Genomic DNA, 14,341 nt, shown 5'->3' on the forward strand with positions numbered 1-14,341 from the left:
GGCTCTCGATTGGTTGAAGCAGAGGTCTCGTGTGGCGGACATCCGGCCACGATGATTTCTAAATTAACACAAAAAATGTGGAAGGTTACAATTATTGACAATGACAAACACAATCTAAACGCTACGCAATGACAATCTAATCGCTACGGTTATTACAGGTTAACACTGCGGAAGCAGTTAATGTCCATATGCAGTACACGAAGCCTAAGTAGTTGTGAAAAGTGACGAAGCATGTCAGAAGGCACAGAGGGCACTCTCTCTACGAAACGGAGGGACAGTCCGAACAACGGCCGTGCGAAGCAGTCCCACAAACTGCCACACACCGCGGCGCGAGAGCAAAGCGTCATGACAGCAGGATGGGAATCTCTAACTAAACGGGGAAGGTGAAAAAATGGAAAAACGTTTTAATTAAACCAGACCAGGACTGTAGCGCCAGCAGACAACCCATATGGGGAGCGACGAGGCAAGAAGTGCCCAGCCTCAGGACAACCTGCAAGTAGCCTACAGGGAGTGACTGAGTATAATAGCTATAGGAAGCGACTTCATGAGGAACTGGTCCAACAGTGCAGGAAGCGGCGAACAAGTGACTGCGAACAACATGTCGGTTATATGCATGACATGTCGGTGAAGACTGTGACTTCACAGCAACGCTTAATGAGACGGACAATGAAACCTAGAAGATACACATTAAGTACAACCCGCTGGGACGACACGCCAGCGGAGACAATCAGCGTATAAGCCCCACCTTAACAAGCAAGTTCCTAACAGTGGCTACAAAGATGAACAAGGCGCGACGTGAACAAACTGACCTCCGGATGACCAGCGGTCAGACAAGGATTATAACAAGGTACTATGTAAAGGAAGTGTTCTGCGTCGCACGCCTATATGAGGGAAGCGCAGCTCCTAAAGACAACTACAGAGCAGGGAACTGCTAAACGAGGAAGTGATTAACTGAGGAAATGTATGCAGTTTCAAGTCTTACCAAGGACTAAGAAATAGTTGCAGTTTTTACGTCATGCCCAGGACGGAGAGCTACTGTAATTAATTCGATATCTGTATGCAAGAACGGTGACTAGATAAAGAAAGATGGAAATAATGGATGCAGTTTTACGTCGTGCCCAGGACGGAGAGCCGGTTAAGATAGATCATAGTCTTTCAAGTATGCGGGCGCGACGATGTTCCTACCGGCACGGGAGACGACGGAACTGCAATGACGCTCGCCAACGTCCACAAGCGGGGCCCCGGAGTGTTGCGCATATACGCGTTCTACGGTGGGACCAGGTCCGGTTTGAGGCGAGAGCGCCTCCGAATTCTCTATTCCTACTATGGGGTGAAGTACCGCGGCTTTAAGTCTATCGATCGATACCGTGTTAGTCCTGCCATTGATGCTCAGAGTGAAGTATTTGTCGTTGCGGTTGAGGATGAGATACGGTCCTTGATATGACCGTTGTAGGCTGGCCAACACTCTGTCCGTTAGGACGAACACGTGCGTGCATGAGAACAGGGCGTCGTCTAGAAAGGTGGCTCGATTATTGGGATGTCTAGGGCGAGTGTGATAGCGAAGTGTTTGCATGAAGTATGACAGGTTCTGAGCATACAGTGAGTGTTGAATGTCCTCCACGTCACGAGCATCGAAGAATTTGCCGGGAAGCCTCAGTGAAGTGCCCATAGTCATTTGCGCGGCCGAACAAGATAGGTCTTCTTTCAGCGCAGAGCGCAGTCCTAGCATAACGAGACCCAGTTACTACACCAGGCAAACAGGGTTGTGCTGAGTTTTTAAAGAAACTTTTAGACTCCGATTGAATCGTTTGTTGATGCCGTTAGACGCAGGGTGGTACGCCGTGGTGTGCACGACCTTACTTCCCAAGAATGTGTCCATCTCGTGCCATAGGACCGAGGTGAACTGCCTACCACGATCCGATGATATTACGCGGGGGGCTCTGAACCTGGAGACCCAATGCAGTATGAATGCGTCGGCACAGATCTTCGCGCTGACCTCTGGCAGGGGTATGGCTTCGGGCCAGCGAGTGAATCTATCGATGACGGTTAAGATGTAACAATATCCACCTGAATTCGGAAGGGGTCCTACCAGATCGACGTGCACATGTGAGAAACGAGCATCAGGAGCGTTAAAGTGCTGCAATGGGGCAACGTTATGGCGTCCTATTTTAGTCTGCTGACAGGACTAGCATTCCTTACACCATTGCCGTAAATCGGACCTCATTTTCGGCCAGACAAACTGTTCGGTTACAAGATTACGAGTTGCTCTGATCCCCGGATAAGCCAAGTTGTGTAACGTTTGAAACACGAGGGGTCTGTACAACTTGGGCACTAGAGGTCGATACCTCCCGGTGCTGATGTCGCAAATTAAGGAGATCCCGTGGTCGGGCAGAGTTTTTCTTTCTAATTACAAAGAATGTTCGGACCTGCAGAATTCAGCCACTGATTTGTCATTCTCCTGCTCAATGGCTAGTTTGAGTAAGTCAATACCGGTACCCGGAAATTTTTCGAAGATAGCGTTTATCTGGGGGCAACTTAAGCAGTCAGCTACAACGTTATTTTCTCTCTTTATATACTGTAGATCAGACGTGAACTCCGAAATATAGGAGAAATGTCGAGACTGCCTACCTGTAGCATGGGCTAGCGTACCCTTGAAGGCGGTGATGAGTGGTTTATGATCCGTGAATATGGCGAACTTGCGACCTTCCAGGAAGTACTTAAAGTGCCTGAAGGCGAGGTATATTGCTAACAACTCACGGTCGAATGTAGAATAGCGTCGCTGAGTATTATCCAGACACTTGGAGAAGGCAATGGGCTTCTGTTTGCCATCAATTTTCTGTTGGACCACGGCACCGACAGCGGCGGAGGATGCATCTACGACGAGAGAGGTTGCGGCGTCGGGGGCTGGATACGCTAACAGTGAAATGCTCTTTAAACCCTCCTAAGACCTATCGAAGGCTGAAATTGCATCATCGGTCCAGGGTATCAGTTTCTGACCGGATAGTTTAGGAGTTAAGATGCCGTGTAGCGGCTGCAAGAGCCGTGCACAATCGGGAATGAATTTACGATAGAAGTTTACCATGCCAAGATACCTCCTGAGCTGCCCCGCCTGGAGTGGGCGCTGAAACTTCTGGATTGCTTCCACCTTTCCGGAGAGGGTTTGAATGCCCTCAGCGTTGACTTCGTGGCCTAAGAATTTTACCTTCGGAACACCAAACACACATCTCCCCTTATTTAGAATGAGCCCGTTGTGAGTGAGACGCCGAAAAACTGCCCTCAGGTGGATCACATGTTCTTCCTTATTTTTAGAGAAGATCAACACATCGTCGACATAGTAAAACACGAAGTCCAGTCCACGCAAAACCTCGTTCATGAAGCGTTGAAACGTCTGGCTAGCATTATACAGACCCATGCTTAACTTACAGAATTCGAAGCTACCAATGGGCGTAACGATGGTAGTTTTTCGAATGTCCCGTTGGGCGACACGAATTTGATGGTAAGATTTAAACAAATCCAAACTAGAGAAAATGGTAGAACCATGCAACGTGTCGACGAAATCGTGCAAGAAAGGTAGCAGATAAGTGTCGCGCCGGGTCTGGCGGTTGAGATTTCTAGTCCCCCGTGATGCGATAGCGACCTGTGTCCCCTTTTGGGACCATGTGAACAGGAGAGGCCCAGGGAGAGTTAGAAGGGCGAATGACACCGAGATCTAAGGTGCTGTATCTCCTCGCGCAGACGTATTAACTTTTCGGGCGATAACCTGCGCACGCGCGACGCTGTGGGAGGACCAGAAGTGAGAATGTGATGACACGTTTCGTGTTTAGACGGACGATGATAGTTTTCCAGAGCAAAAACCTTCGGGAACTCGAGGTTTAAGAATGCGTAGGCGCCCAGCTCGGCAGCATCGGAATCTTCGCCTTTGAATCCGCTAGAGGGTGCTGTGTGTCGCACGCAATTAACATGGTTATCACGATTCGGCATGATCAGACACCTATTAGGAATATCAATGTACAGGCCAAAATGTAACAAGAAGTCTATGTCTATTATGGGTACAAGTATATCAGCGAGCTTAAAAGTCCATTCAAATTCGACGGGTAGACCGAGTGACAGCCGCTTGCGCACGCTACCGAACACATGAATGGGCGAGCCGTTCACGGCGGTGAGAACACTAGAGGGTTTAGCACGATTAAAGGAACGGAAAGGAAGTATGCTTAGACTACTACCAGTGTCAATAAGAAAGGTTAGATTCGTATAGGCGACGGGTCGTAGAGCCGAAGCATTGTGGCGGAGTTTAAGCTGATGCTCCCCACTTCGCCCGCTCTGGTCAAGTGGGACTTGACACGTTTTTGCTCCTTCCTGATAATTCCAATTACAAGGAGGGGCGCAGCGACGAGCCCTAGGACCAAACCTATTGTGATAGAAACAGAATGAGGGGCGATCTCGAAGATCGTCACGCAGGGCCGGGCGTGTGCTTCCGAGCGGCGAGAGAAGGGGGCGCACGAAAGCCAGCCGTCCTAAAATTACCAGAGGTCTCGCTACCGGAAGAGTTCATCCTACGGTCAAATGATTGTACAGACTCAGACAATGCGGTGACACGCCTATTCAAAGATTGATTAGTGTCTGCCTGCGAGGAAAGATTGCGTGGACCCTGTACGACGGCATCGTCGCCGCTTGAAATTTTAACAATTTCATCCGCTTGGCGCGCTAATGTCTCCAAATTATCACCCGTATGTGCGGCTAGAATGCACCTAACGTCGGTCGGCAATTTGCCCAAAAACAATTCAAGCAACAAAGATGTATTTTCTCTAGCAGCATTACCCAAAAGTTGTCTTATTTTATCTAAATGGGTCGAGGGCCTTTCGGCTCCAAGAGAAGTCCTGTGGAACAAGGCACTCACACGGTTCCCCTCGGTGAGACCAAACTCGCGCAGGAGGGCCCGTTTGAGCATGGCATAAGGGTCGTCACAACCGTCACAGTCGACTACGGCGTCGGCGACCCTATGCAATTGATGCTCGTTGAGTGCCTGTAGGCTACAACTAAGTCATATCGTTCGTCGGAATCATCAATGGTCCTGTTCCTAAAGAAGCTTTCGACTAACTCGATCCAAAGGGGTACGTCCGTATCAAAGAACTTCGGCAATGACATGCCGCAGGGCCTAGAGTGCCTGCAGACACCACAGTTTAGGGTCTGGAGGGAGTCGTCCAGACGGGGGCGAAACACGTTATCATCACTGCTGTGAAGACGCCCCGATCGCGAGCCACGAGTGAGGCGACGACCAAGGACGGCAACGGCGAGGGAGATTAAAAGGCTTATGGCCACTACGATAAAGTAAAAATAGTATTCAAACATCATGAATTAATGTCACTTAACTTGAATCCCACGGTGTCGTCGTTGAAGGAGCGTCCGATGAAAGGCAGGCTTGTTATGATCCGTGATGTAATCCAGAATAATCCAGTGCATCCAGTGATCAGTTCACAGTTAAGTCAAATCGTTAGAATCAACCATCGAAAGAGTAACCATCGAAAGAATCAACCAGCATCTTTAAATAGGAAATTGGTCTAAACTTGTAAAAACATTTTTCTAAACATTTTAGGCTATCCAAGAATAAAATTAGGCTATCAAATTTGAGATTTTTTGTGTTCTAGACTGCTTGTCTATACCGGTACTTGTTTCGTAAATTGTTCGGGCACTACCTCCTGAGGAACAGCCGATTTCTGTGCCCCAAACACTGTCTTTTACACTAGTTCTAGAGGTGGATAGTAGACCGTTTCTAGCAGATTTACAGAAAGACTACATTGAATGATCTTCATTTTACATTAAGGTGTTGCGAACGTGCCATATTTTATACTGATTTTCCCGCTTTAGTATCATGCACGTTATAACGTCCGCGTTTTGTCGCTTCTACCTTTTTCTGGGCCTCTGCTATGTTTGGTATATATTGTTTTTTGTTGTGATGGTCAGAAACAAAAACAAACTGAACTGAAAGCCTCCTTTATCTGTGCATTTTATTCCTAACTTTGTGCTTTGTTGTTTATTGCTGGCAGCAGCAAGTGAGGCTTCTTACTAAAGAACAACAATTATTTGTAGATAATTTTCGTACCTTGATTTTCAATCTCGTACCCCCAAGGGGTACAAGTACCCCTTGTTGGGAACCCCTGCTATACCCCATGCCTATTTGTGGATATTGGAAATTTATTTGAGAGGATCTGGCAACATCGCATAACTTGTGCTTCTTCACGGTTTCTCATTTGTGCAAAGTTGAAACTGAAAGTATCACCGTTGAGGCAGCGTTGCCAGATGGGGAAACAGGATACCAAATAAAAAAATTCTGGTGGAATTTAGAGGTCTGTGGTGCCAAGCTTTTTGACCTTGGAACCAGACAACTTTTTGGTGAAATCTGGTGAAATTTTCCCCACTCAAGTTTTACAAAATTTTTTAAATATTTCAGCCAAAACTTTCCTCGTACAGAAAACGTATTGCAAGAGATTTGCGCATGTGTGATGGCAGTGTATTGCAAGTTCAGAGTGACCAATTTGCGCTCTTCAATCAATCTTTTGAATTTGACAGCAGCACTGTACCAGCAATCGTGTAGATTTTGCCACTGGCAAGGTTGCAGGCAGTAGCGAGACACTGCTGTTTGCAGAGTTCTTTTTACCAAAAAACTGGCCCAAATCAATGACAAGTTTGAAGGAGGTTGTTTTTTGCCCAAAAACTAGAAGTTTATCAACATCAGTGACCTTATAAGTTATAGGCTACAGGCCACTTATTTCATTTCCTTGGACATCCTGAGCAGGATATGCAAAAGTCTTTCAATTTTTTTCATCTGGATGTTATTGCATCTTTGAGTGCATTTTAACGCTGGCAGTAAATGTTGCCTGTTTTGAAGTAAAAATAGCAACTTTTTTGGTAAAGAACTTTTGATGTTTACTGGTAAATATGACTGCTACAATCAATCATCAATCAATCATTTTATTTTTCGTCATTAACGCGTTCGGGACGAAAAAGATACTAACTACAAAAATCGATATAAACCTACCCAGTAGCGTAGCCAGGAATTTTGAAAGGGGGGGGCTTTGACCACCCAGCGGCGGGGGGTCTGGGGAGCCTCCCCCAGAAAATTTTGAAAAATTACTTTGAATTTGGTGCATTCTGAGAGCATTTTCAACAAAAATGTGGGTACGAATATTCCTGTAAAATGGTGCTGTCCGGTAGCATAGCAAAAGGATAAGATCAAGTTTTCTTCGGCATTTTTCGGAAATAAAGCTTAGTCTCTATGTTTTCTTGTTGCTAATTCCTGGCTGAGATGTTTGGTATTGGCAAAACTCGCTCTTTTAATGCAATTTTGTTTAAAATTAGGCAATTTTTTTTTAGACTGAAAGCATTATTCTCAATATCGTGACGTCATACGCGTGCCAAAGGGGGGGGTTGTAACCCCCAAAACTCCCCCCTTGGCTACGCCACTGAACCTACCAGCACGTTAACGAACAGGAAAAGGTGGCAAAACCTTGAAAGTTTTAAAACATGCCTGAATGAAAAATTATGTAGTAGGCTATATATCAGTAGTTGGCACGGCCACAAAACCCAAAAAAAACAAATAGCAAAAAATAAAGCAAAAACAGAAAGAAGCACACATGTAGTAATGAATGACAGCCTAATGAAAAGTGTTGTGAATTGAATATGCCAATTTGCCATTGAACAGTTATAATCCGTGTATGCAATGTGTGACAAAACATGTGTTTTCCATTTTCGGTTCATTTTAGTCTTATGTCTCAAAAATAATTTGTATTTTTAGGTGAAATTGCTTTATTTAGAGTGTTTTAAATATCTGGTGAAATTGTATGCAATCTGGTGAAATTTTAGTTACTTTTTGGTGCCAAGCAGCTTCCAGCATCTGGCAACGCTGCGTTGAGGTTGAGCGATACCGATCCCTTGATTTGGTTAGACAATCATATCCCGGTTGTTGCTTTGTTTAGGGCTTTAGGCCACTTAGACGTTAGGAATTATACAATAATGTTTATTCATCAAAAAGGCAGATAGAACAAAATGTTTCAGTGTAAGTTTGTTCAAAGTTGGCAACTAATTAGCCTATGTTAATCACAAGTATGCGAAATTAGCCTCCACAAATATGCAATACTGCCAGGATTAAGCTCTCCAAGAACCTTATGATTAGTCAAATATGTGATGTCATCCATAGGCTTACAGTGTTTCAAACTGATGTTTTCGCAATAAATTCTGCAATCAGCTTTTCTCTGTGGAGACGATCAGACTTTTTTGTTGTATACATACAATAAAAGGCAAGAAAGTTTAACAAATTTTAGCACAGCGCTTCAAGACAAAAATGTTTTAGTATTAGACTAAATATAGTTATAGTAAGCTGTTGAATTTGTAAAAGACCAATAATTAGGGTGCACTACTTCTGATACTATCAGTAGCAACATTGAAAATTTTGGCTTTTCTGTTAAACAACCGAGGTCAAAGGTTCTCAAACTGTGTGACGCCCTTGGTGCTGCGTAGTTTCAATTTTGTAAGGGTGTCACACAATAATTCCGCTTTGTGTCTAAACTCAATTGCATAATTTTATTGCAGGCTTTTATTTAATATTGCATCATGAAGGTGAAAAAGCACCACTGTGCTTACAACACCATTATTATTATTATTATAAAGCGCTCATAGATATTGTTATACTCTGACAACTGACATGTGCATGAGTACTCATTATTGCGATACTGTAGCAATTGCTTATGGTTTAACCATCACTTAGCGCAATTCTAAATTCATTTCATCCCGAGACAAATCAAGGCTAGGGACACAAATGAATAAAAGTGACTGAAATTCCTATCCCTGAGGGCATTGCAAATCCAACAAAATTTTTCAAAAACGTCGCAACGAAAAAAGTTTAAGAACCACAGACCTAGATGTTGGGTCAAACGTTTGAATATCCTACGAATAAAATTAATTATGACACAGTAATGCACTTACGCTAATTGTATTATTTTATTTTAACTATATACTGTCAATCGTGGACGTCCACTTGTCAACTTAAGTGAGTTTCTTGCGTACCATCTGAAAGACCTTCGCATACCATTAGTGGTACTGGTACGCATGCCACAGTTTGGGAACCACTGCTTTAAGTGCTCGCCAGTTTCCTTTCCAACATCATGCAAAATCATCATGTATGATACGTTTTCAACCACTTGCCCAAGCAGCTGACATGCGACAGTGATAATTGTAGACTTATTTCTCACAAAGTTCTTCATGAAAAAATACAAAACCAACTTGTAAGAACAAAAGCCATGTATTTGGTGCGACCAACGCAAAATTTTATTTAAGAATTACTGTATCTTAATTGCACTTGGTTAAAATTAACAGGCAATTAAGGAAAATCATAGACAATTTTTAATAAATATCCAATCTTCTTGATAACGAGCAATTGTCTTGGCTTTACAATGAGTGGTGGTGTATATGGTGGTGATGAAGTGGGAGCATTAGTATTTGATTTTGGTACACATACTGTCAGAGCAGGATATGCTGGAGAAGATTGTCCCAAGGCTGATTTTCCCACCAGCATTGGTGTGGAGATAGTTGAAGCAATGGAAACTGATAATGAAGATAGTAAGCCAGAAAAGAAAATAAGCATAGACACAAACCAACTAATGTTCCCGAAAAAAGGAGTAGAGATTACTAACCCTATTCAAGATTGCATGGTTCATGATTGGGACAATTTTGAATATCTTCTTGATCATGCTTATAAACGATATATTCGTAGTAATTCAGAACTACATCCGGTGCTCATGTCCGAGCCAGCATGGAATGAACGTAGCAAACGAGAAAAAATGACTGAATTGATGTTTGAAAAATATAATGTACCTGCGTTTTTTCTGTGCAAATCACCTGTACTATCTGCATTCGCGAATGGTAGGTCTACTGGTGTTGTGCTGGACAGCGGTGCAACACATACTTCTGCAGTTCCTGTTCATGATGGCTACGTATTGCAACAAGGAATTGTGAAATCGCCTCTCGGGGGTGATTTTGTTTTAATGCAGTGTCGTGAAATGTTGCAATCCCTTAACATTGATGTTGTTCCACATTACATGGTTGATTCAAAAGAAGAAGCTAAACCAGATTCACCTGCGAAATGGGAAAAAAAGAAAAACCTTCCAGAAGTTACTGATTCTTGGAAAAAGTACATTTTAAATCATACACTGGAAGACTTTGTGGCTACCACTTTGCATGTTTCGGATACAGAATATTTTGAGCAAGCCTGTGCAAATTTACCAAAGGTGCTTTTTAGGTTAACAATTAGTTTTATCAAACCAACCCTGGCATTGTGTGGAAGCAGGGTTTATGTCGAGCATACATGTAAAGAACTATGTGGTGGTCAATTCTATTTTACTAAAACCCTTGTCATGTTTTTTTCAAGGGCTGTGGAGTCAGAGGGATTTTATTGTGTCTGAGTCAGGCAGTTATAAACCGACTAGTCGGAGTAGTACACTTTTTCCCGACTCCACTGCCCTGCTTTTTTCTATAACTAATGACTTTCAAGTATTTTGCTTCAACAATGGTGTATTTTGCGATCTTACAGGTACCGTATTATTTTCCTAACGGCTACAACAGAGAGTTCGGCCACGAGAGACTTGCTGCTGTGGAGAATTTGTTCAATCCTTCCCGAATCCGAGGTGCAACTTCCAATTCTATGCTTGGGGTACCCCATGTTGTTGTTAGTTCCATCAACATGTGTGATGTTGACATTCGGCCGAGCCTCTACAACAGTATTATCGTAGCTGGTGGAAACAGTTTGTTACAGGTACATTTGGCATCAACATTATACTGATTCTATCTGCCATTGTATTAGCATTACTTACGATAAAGAACGGCGTGGAATGGCGTAGTGGATAAGGCATTGGCTTTCAAACAATGCAAACCTGGTTCAACTCCTAGCAAGTTGGTTGTTAAAACCACCGCTCACTGCTACCTCGTCTTATGGTGTAATAAATTGGGTGGGCATATTTGCTGAAGGAAAGGCGGCCGAGAGAAAGGAACTGGCCACCCTACTCTCGTTAGTGCTGAAGGCTTAGTACAATAAGAATCTTATCTTCTCATCCCCGACGACGCTTGTAATCGAGTATGCGGCCACCTTTAGCCGAACAAAATACGTTGAACCGATATTACATTTCTTGAAATCGATTGTGGGAACATTGCATTCAAAAAGTCGATTAATAAATTTGATTTTCAGTGGCGACCGTTATTACAGTCGACAAATACGTTAAACTGAATTACAGGGTTTTACTGATCGCCTCACCAGCGAATTGTCAACGAAGACACCTCCAAGTATGCGATTGAAGATAAACGCTAGCACTAGTTCTGTGGAGCGAAGATATGCCCCGTGGATTGGTGGATCGATCCTTGCGTCTCTGGGAACGTTTCAGCAGATGTGGATTTCCAAGATGGAATACGATGAAGGGGGAAAATCATGCGTTGCAAGAAAGTGCCCATGAACTGGACGCATTGTCCGGTCATTAATGAACTGCTTGTGCGTTATTGACTTTGCAAAGCATGGGCAGTGGGTACCGCAGAATGACTATAGTCGCTGCACGGCCATAGGTTTCAACACATTCCACAACGCAATACAACCATTGCCCGTGTGTCACTAATCGCAATGTCCGTTCTTCGGTCGCTTACATTGCCAGGTCTAGAGACGTTTGTTCAGTTCATCGCATCTTTGAATTTCGTTATTCTGCATGTGAATCAATCATGTTTTAAATTGCCCGAGAAATACTCAGCAGACACATACTTAGGCACCCTGAGCTGATGAGAGTGAGGACAAAGACTAAGAGGATATTTTCACCACAACCGATTAGAAATTGTCCAATTGCTTTTTACCAAGTTATGGGCATATAGATCAGGGGTAGCCTGCATTTTTGTACTTCTGTCACCGCTACTATTTTATTCATTGTGGTAACTTTCAAATTTTTTATAAAAGAACGCAAGAATAATTTTTTCTATTTCGCAAACGAGGATGGTTTCATTTAAACTTTTCTACGGTGGCATCTCCACAGTGTGGCACTGTTGTAACTGATATCTCATAGTCTTTCTACAACTTGTTTTCTTGGCAATAAAATTTCTACTGCAGTATGATCTCATCAGGCTTAACAAAATTAAAAAGCCATCAAGGGTCTCAAACTCAAACAGACACTTCAACAAGACCCCCAAAATTTAGTGAAGTGTGTTTTGCGTCCTGTTGGTTGTAAGCATATTTATTAAACTCTGGACAAGAAAAAAAAATTGTGTATCGGTTAATTTGCTTTTGAGAGGACCTCTTGTACTGGTGCTGCATGCCATGACTGAGGAATGCAAAGCAGGATTGCCAGTTCCGCAGTTTTTCTGTGGATTTGGGCTAGTTTTGTTTCAGAATCACGGGAAAAGTTTAGCAGTGGCACGTGTTGTGCTGATTGAATTCGTTTTATTTCAAACCAAATGTCACGAAATAAATACCCTTTCCAGCAAAAATTCTTTTTTTACTTTATTTTGTGCAAACGTTAAGCTTAATGTTACTTTTGGGCTTGTAAATGATTGGGCTACGTTTTAGTGGCAATTGGACTTGAATTATTAAACATATCTGGGAACCTTGGCTCCGAGGTGTGAAACCAAACATTTTCTGCTGAACTGGAGTTTTTAAAAATAACCTATTACTAACTCCAGAGCTGTGTAAACGAATATCGATTTGTATTTTTAAACTGTTTATTGTTTAAGCCTCACACAAAGTGGCCAATTATGAAAAGCACTCATAAGATCTAGCATGTCGGATGTTCGTTTGTTTTGTTTTTCTTATCTTTATCCTGCATTGCGGGAAAGCGGACTTGAGCGCTATGCATCGGTGTACGCCTTCCGACGTACACCTGACCCACGCTGCAGCCGACGGCAATGTCTGTTTCCGGTTGTCTACCCCACTTATAATGACTTAAATTTGGTACTACCCATTACTCGAAATCGATCACTGGGTAGAGGCAATTATCGTAAAGTTTCTTGCCCAGAGAAACAACAGCAAGTGCGGGTGGCTGGAGTCGAACATGCAGGCTCTCGACTGCGAGCCCAATGCGCTAACCACTCGGCCACTGCTGCCGAGTGGTTAGCCGAGTAGGTACAGTGAACAGTGAAGCACAGCGGGGTCAAGGCAGTTCAGAATTTTCTTGGAAGAAGTCGTAAAGCGTGATCTTGTCTTGAATATGGCAATCATTTATCTGTAGCTCTACCAATCGCAAGGTGTGATGAGGAAGATTTCGCTGTTAACCGACAGCATACTTTCGACATGAGCAGTATTGTTTTTTAATTGTGTTTTGAGGAACGGGACGGCTTCTCAAATTTCCCCAACGGTCTCTCAAAATATAGCAGCCTAGGCTACATCTGTTTTTTTGTAGCAACTCACGCTTTGTTCGTAGTCTACATGAACACTGAACAGATCACGAAAGCTACATCTGATTGGCGACATATGAGGCAGTGCTGTGTTACCCTAGGCCAAAAAAATGTTGGGCTCTCACCGGCAAGAAGACTTATGATAAGTGATAATATAAAGTGTAGGGGGGAGATCTTCCAATAGTGACTTACAGGGTCCAACTTCCGTTTTTGGTGGCAATACGTTCCGATTTTACGCTTAAAGCAAATTTAAGGTATTGCCTCGTGACCAACGATATCCCTGTTACAACTTGGAAGCTTGGCTTGAGACATGCAACTGGCTGGAAAAGAATGTTAAATTTTGAAGAAATTTTCATTATTTTGCGTAAAAAGGTGTTTATTAACACATCATCAACTTTATCAGATATTTAGCAAAGTTATTGTGAATAGATTGCCTGTAGTATCATCTGTTACATTTTGCAATAGCATAACTGCACCATTTGGAAAGTTACAGCTTGTTTTGTTCAAAATGGCGTTGGTGCCATCAATGCCCACCAACGACAGTTCCAACAGTGCCCAAGGTGGGTCTTGTTGGAGCCTTGCATAATAGAATAAATTTGTTCGCTAACAAGTCCTTGTGGTATAAATATACAAAATTACTTCTTGGCAGCATATTTTGGTTTGAATCTTTATCCTCGGACTGACAAAGTCTTGATAGGTTATTCCTGGTAGCTTCGCATAGCCTACTTATAGACTCATGACGCAGGGCCGGTTATCAAGATTGACAGAGTGAAGTTTCCGATTGTTGAAGTGTTGTTGCCAGGGAATTATTCCATTTATTAAGTGCCGCTGAATGGAGAGCAGTCCTGAAATGCGTTGCTCAAGCGCACACCCCGAGAGTCGAACCAGTGCCGCTTGATCAGCTTCTTCATTCACGAAGTGACGCGCTAAC

At 43.2% G+C, this 14,341-nt stretch overlaps 2 protein-coding genes across 2 annotated transcripts; one reads left to right on the forward strand and one right to left on the reverse strand.

Moving 5' to 3' along the window:
* Positions 1-1,135: 1,135 nt before the first annotated feature.
* LOC145780340 (uncharacterized) lies at positions 1,136-4,948 on the reverse strand. Its single transcript, XM_082592042.1, has 5 exons — positions 4,455-4,948; positions 3,761-4,408; positions 2,998-3,518; positions 2,629-2,913; positions 1,136-1,722 (listed from the first exon to the last, which is right to left on the reverse strand). Exons 1-5 carry the CDS (start codon positions 4,946-4,948, stop codon positions 1,136-1,138), a joined length of 2,535 nt encoding a protein of 844 aa, XP_082448168.1.
* A 4,426-nt stretch (positions 4,949-9,374) lies between these two features.
* On the forward strand, positions 9,375-12,399 carry LOC145779373 (actin-like protein 6B). Its single transcript, XM_082590949.1, has 3 exons — positions 9,375-10,280; positions 10,583-10,804; positions 11,280-12,399. Exons 1-3 carry the CDS (start codon positions 9,447-9,449, stop codon positions 11,493-11,495), a joined length of 1,272 nt encoding a protein of 423 aa, XP_082447075.1. The 5' UTR covers positions 9,375-9,446; the 3' UTR covers positions 11,496-12,399.
* The last annotated feature ends 1,942 nt before the right edge of the window (positions 12,400-14,341 follow it).

This window comes from Aplidium turbinatum, chromosome 11 (genome assembly GCF_918807975.1).
Source record: "Aplidium turbinatum chromosome 11, kaAplTurb1.1, whole genome shotgun sequence".
NCBI lineage: Eukaryota > Metazoa > Chordata > Ascidiacea > Aplousobranchia > Polyclinidae > Aplidium > Aplidium turbinatum.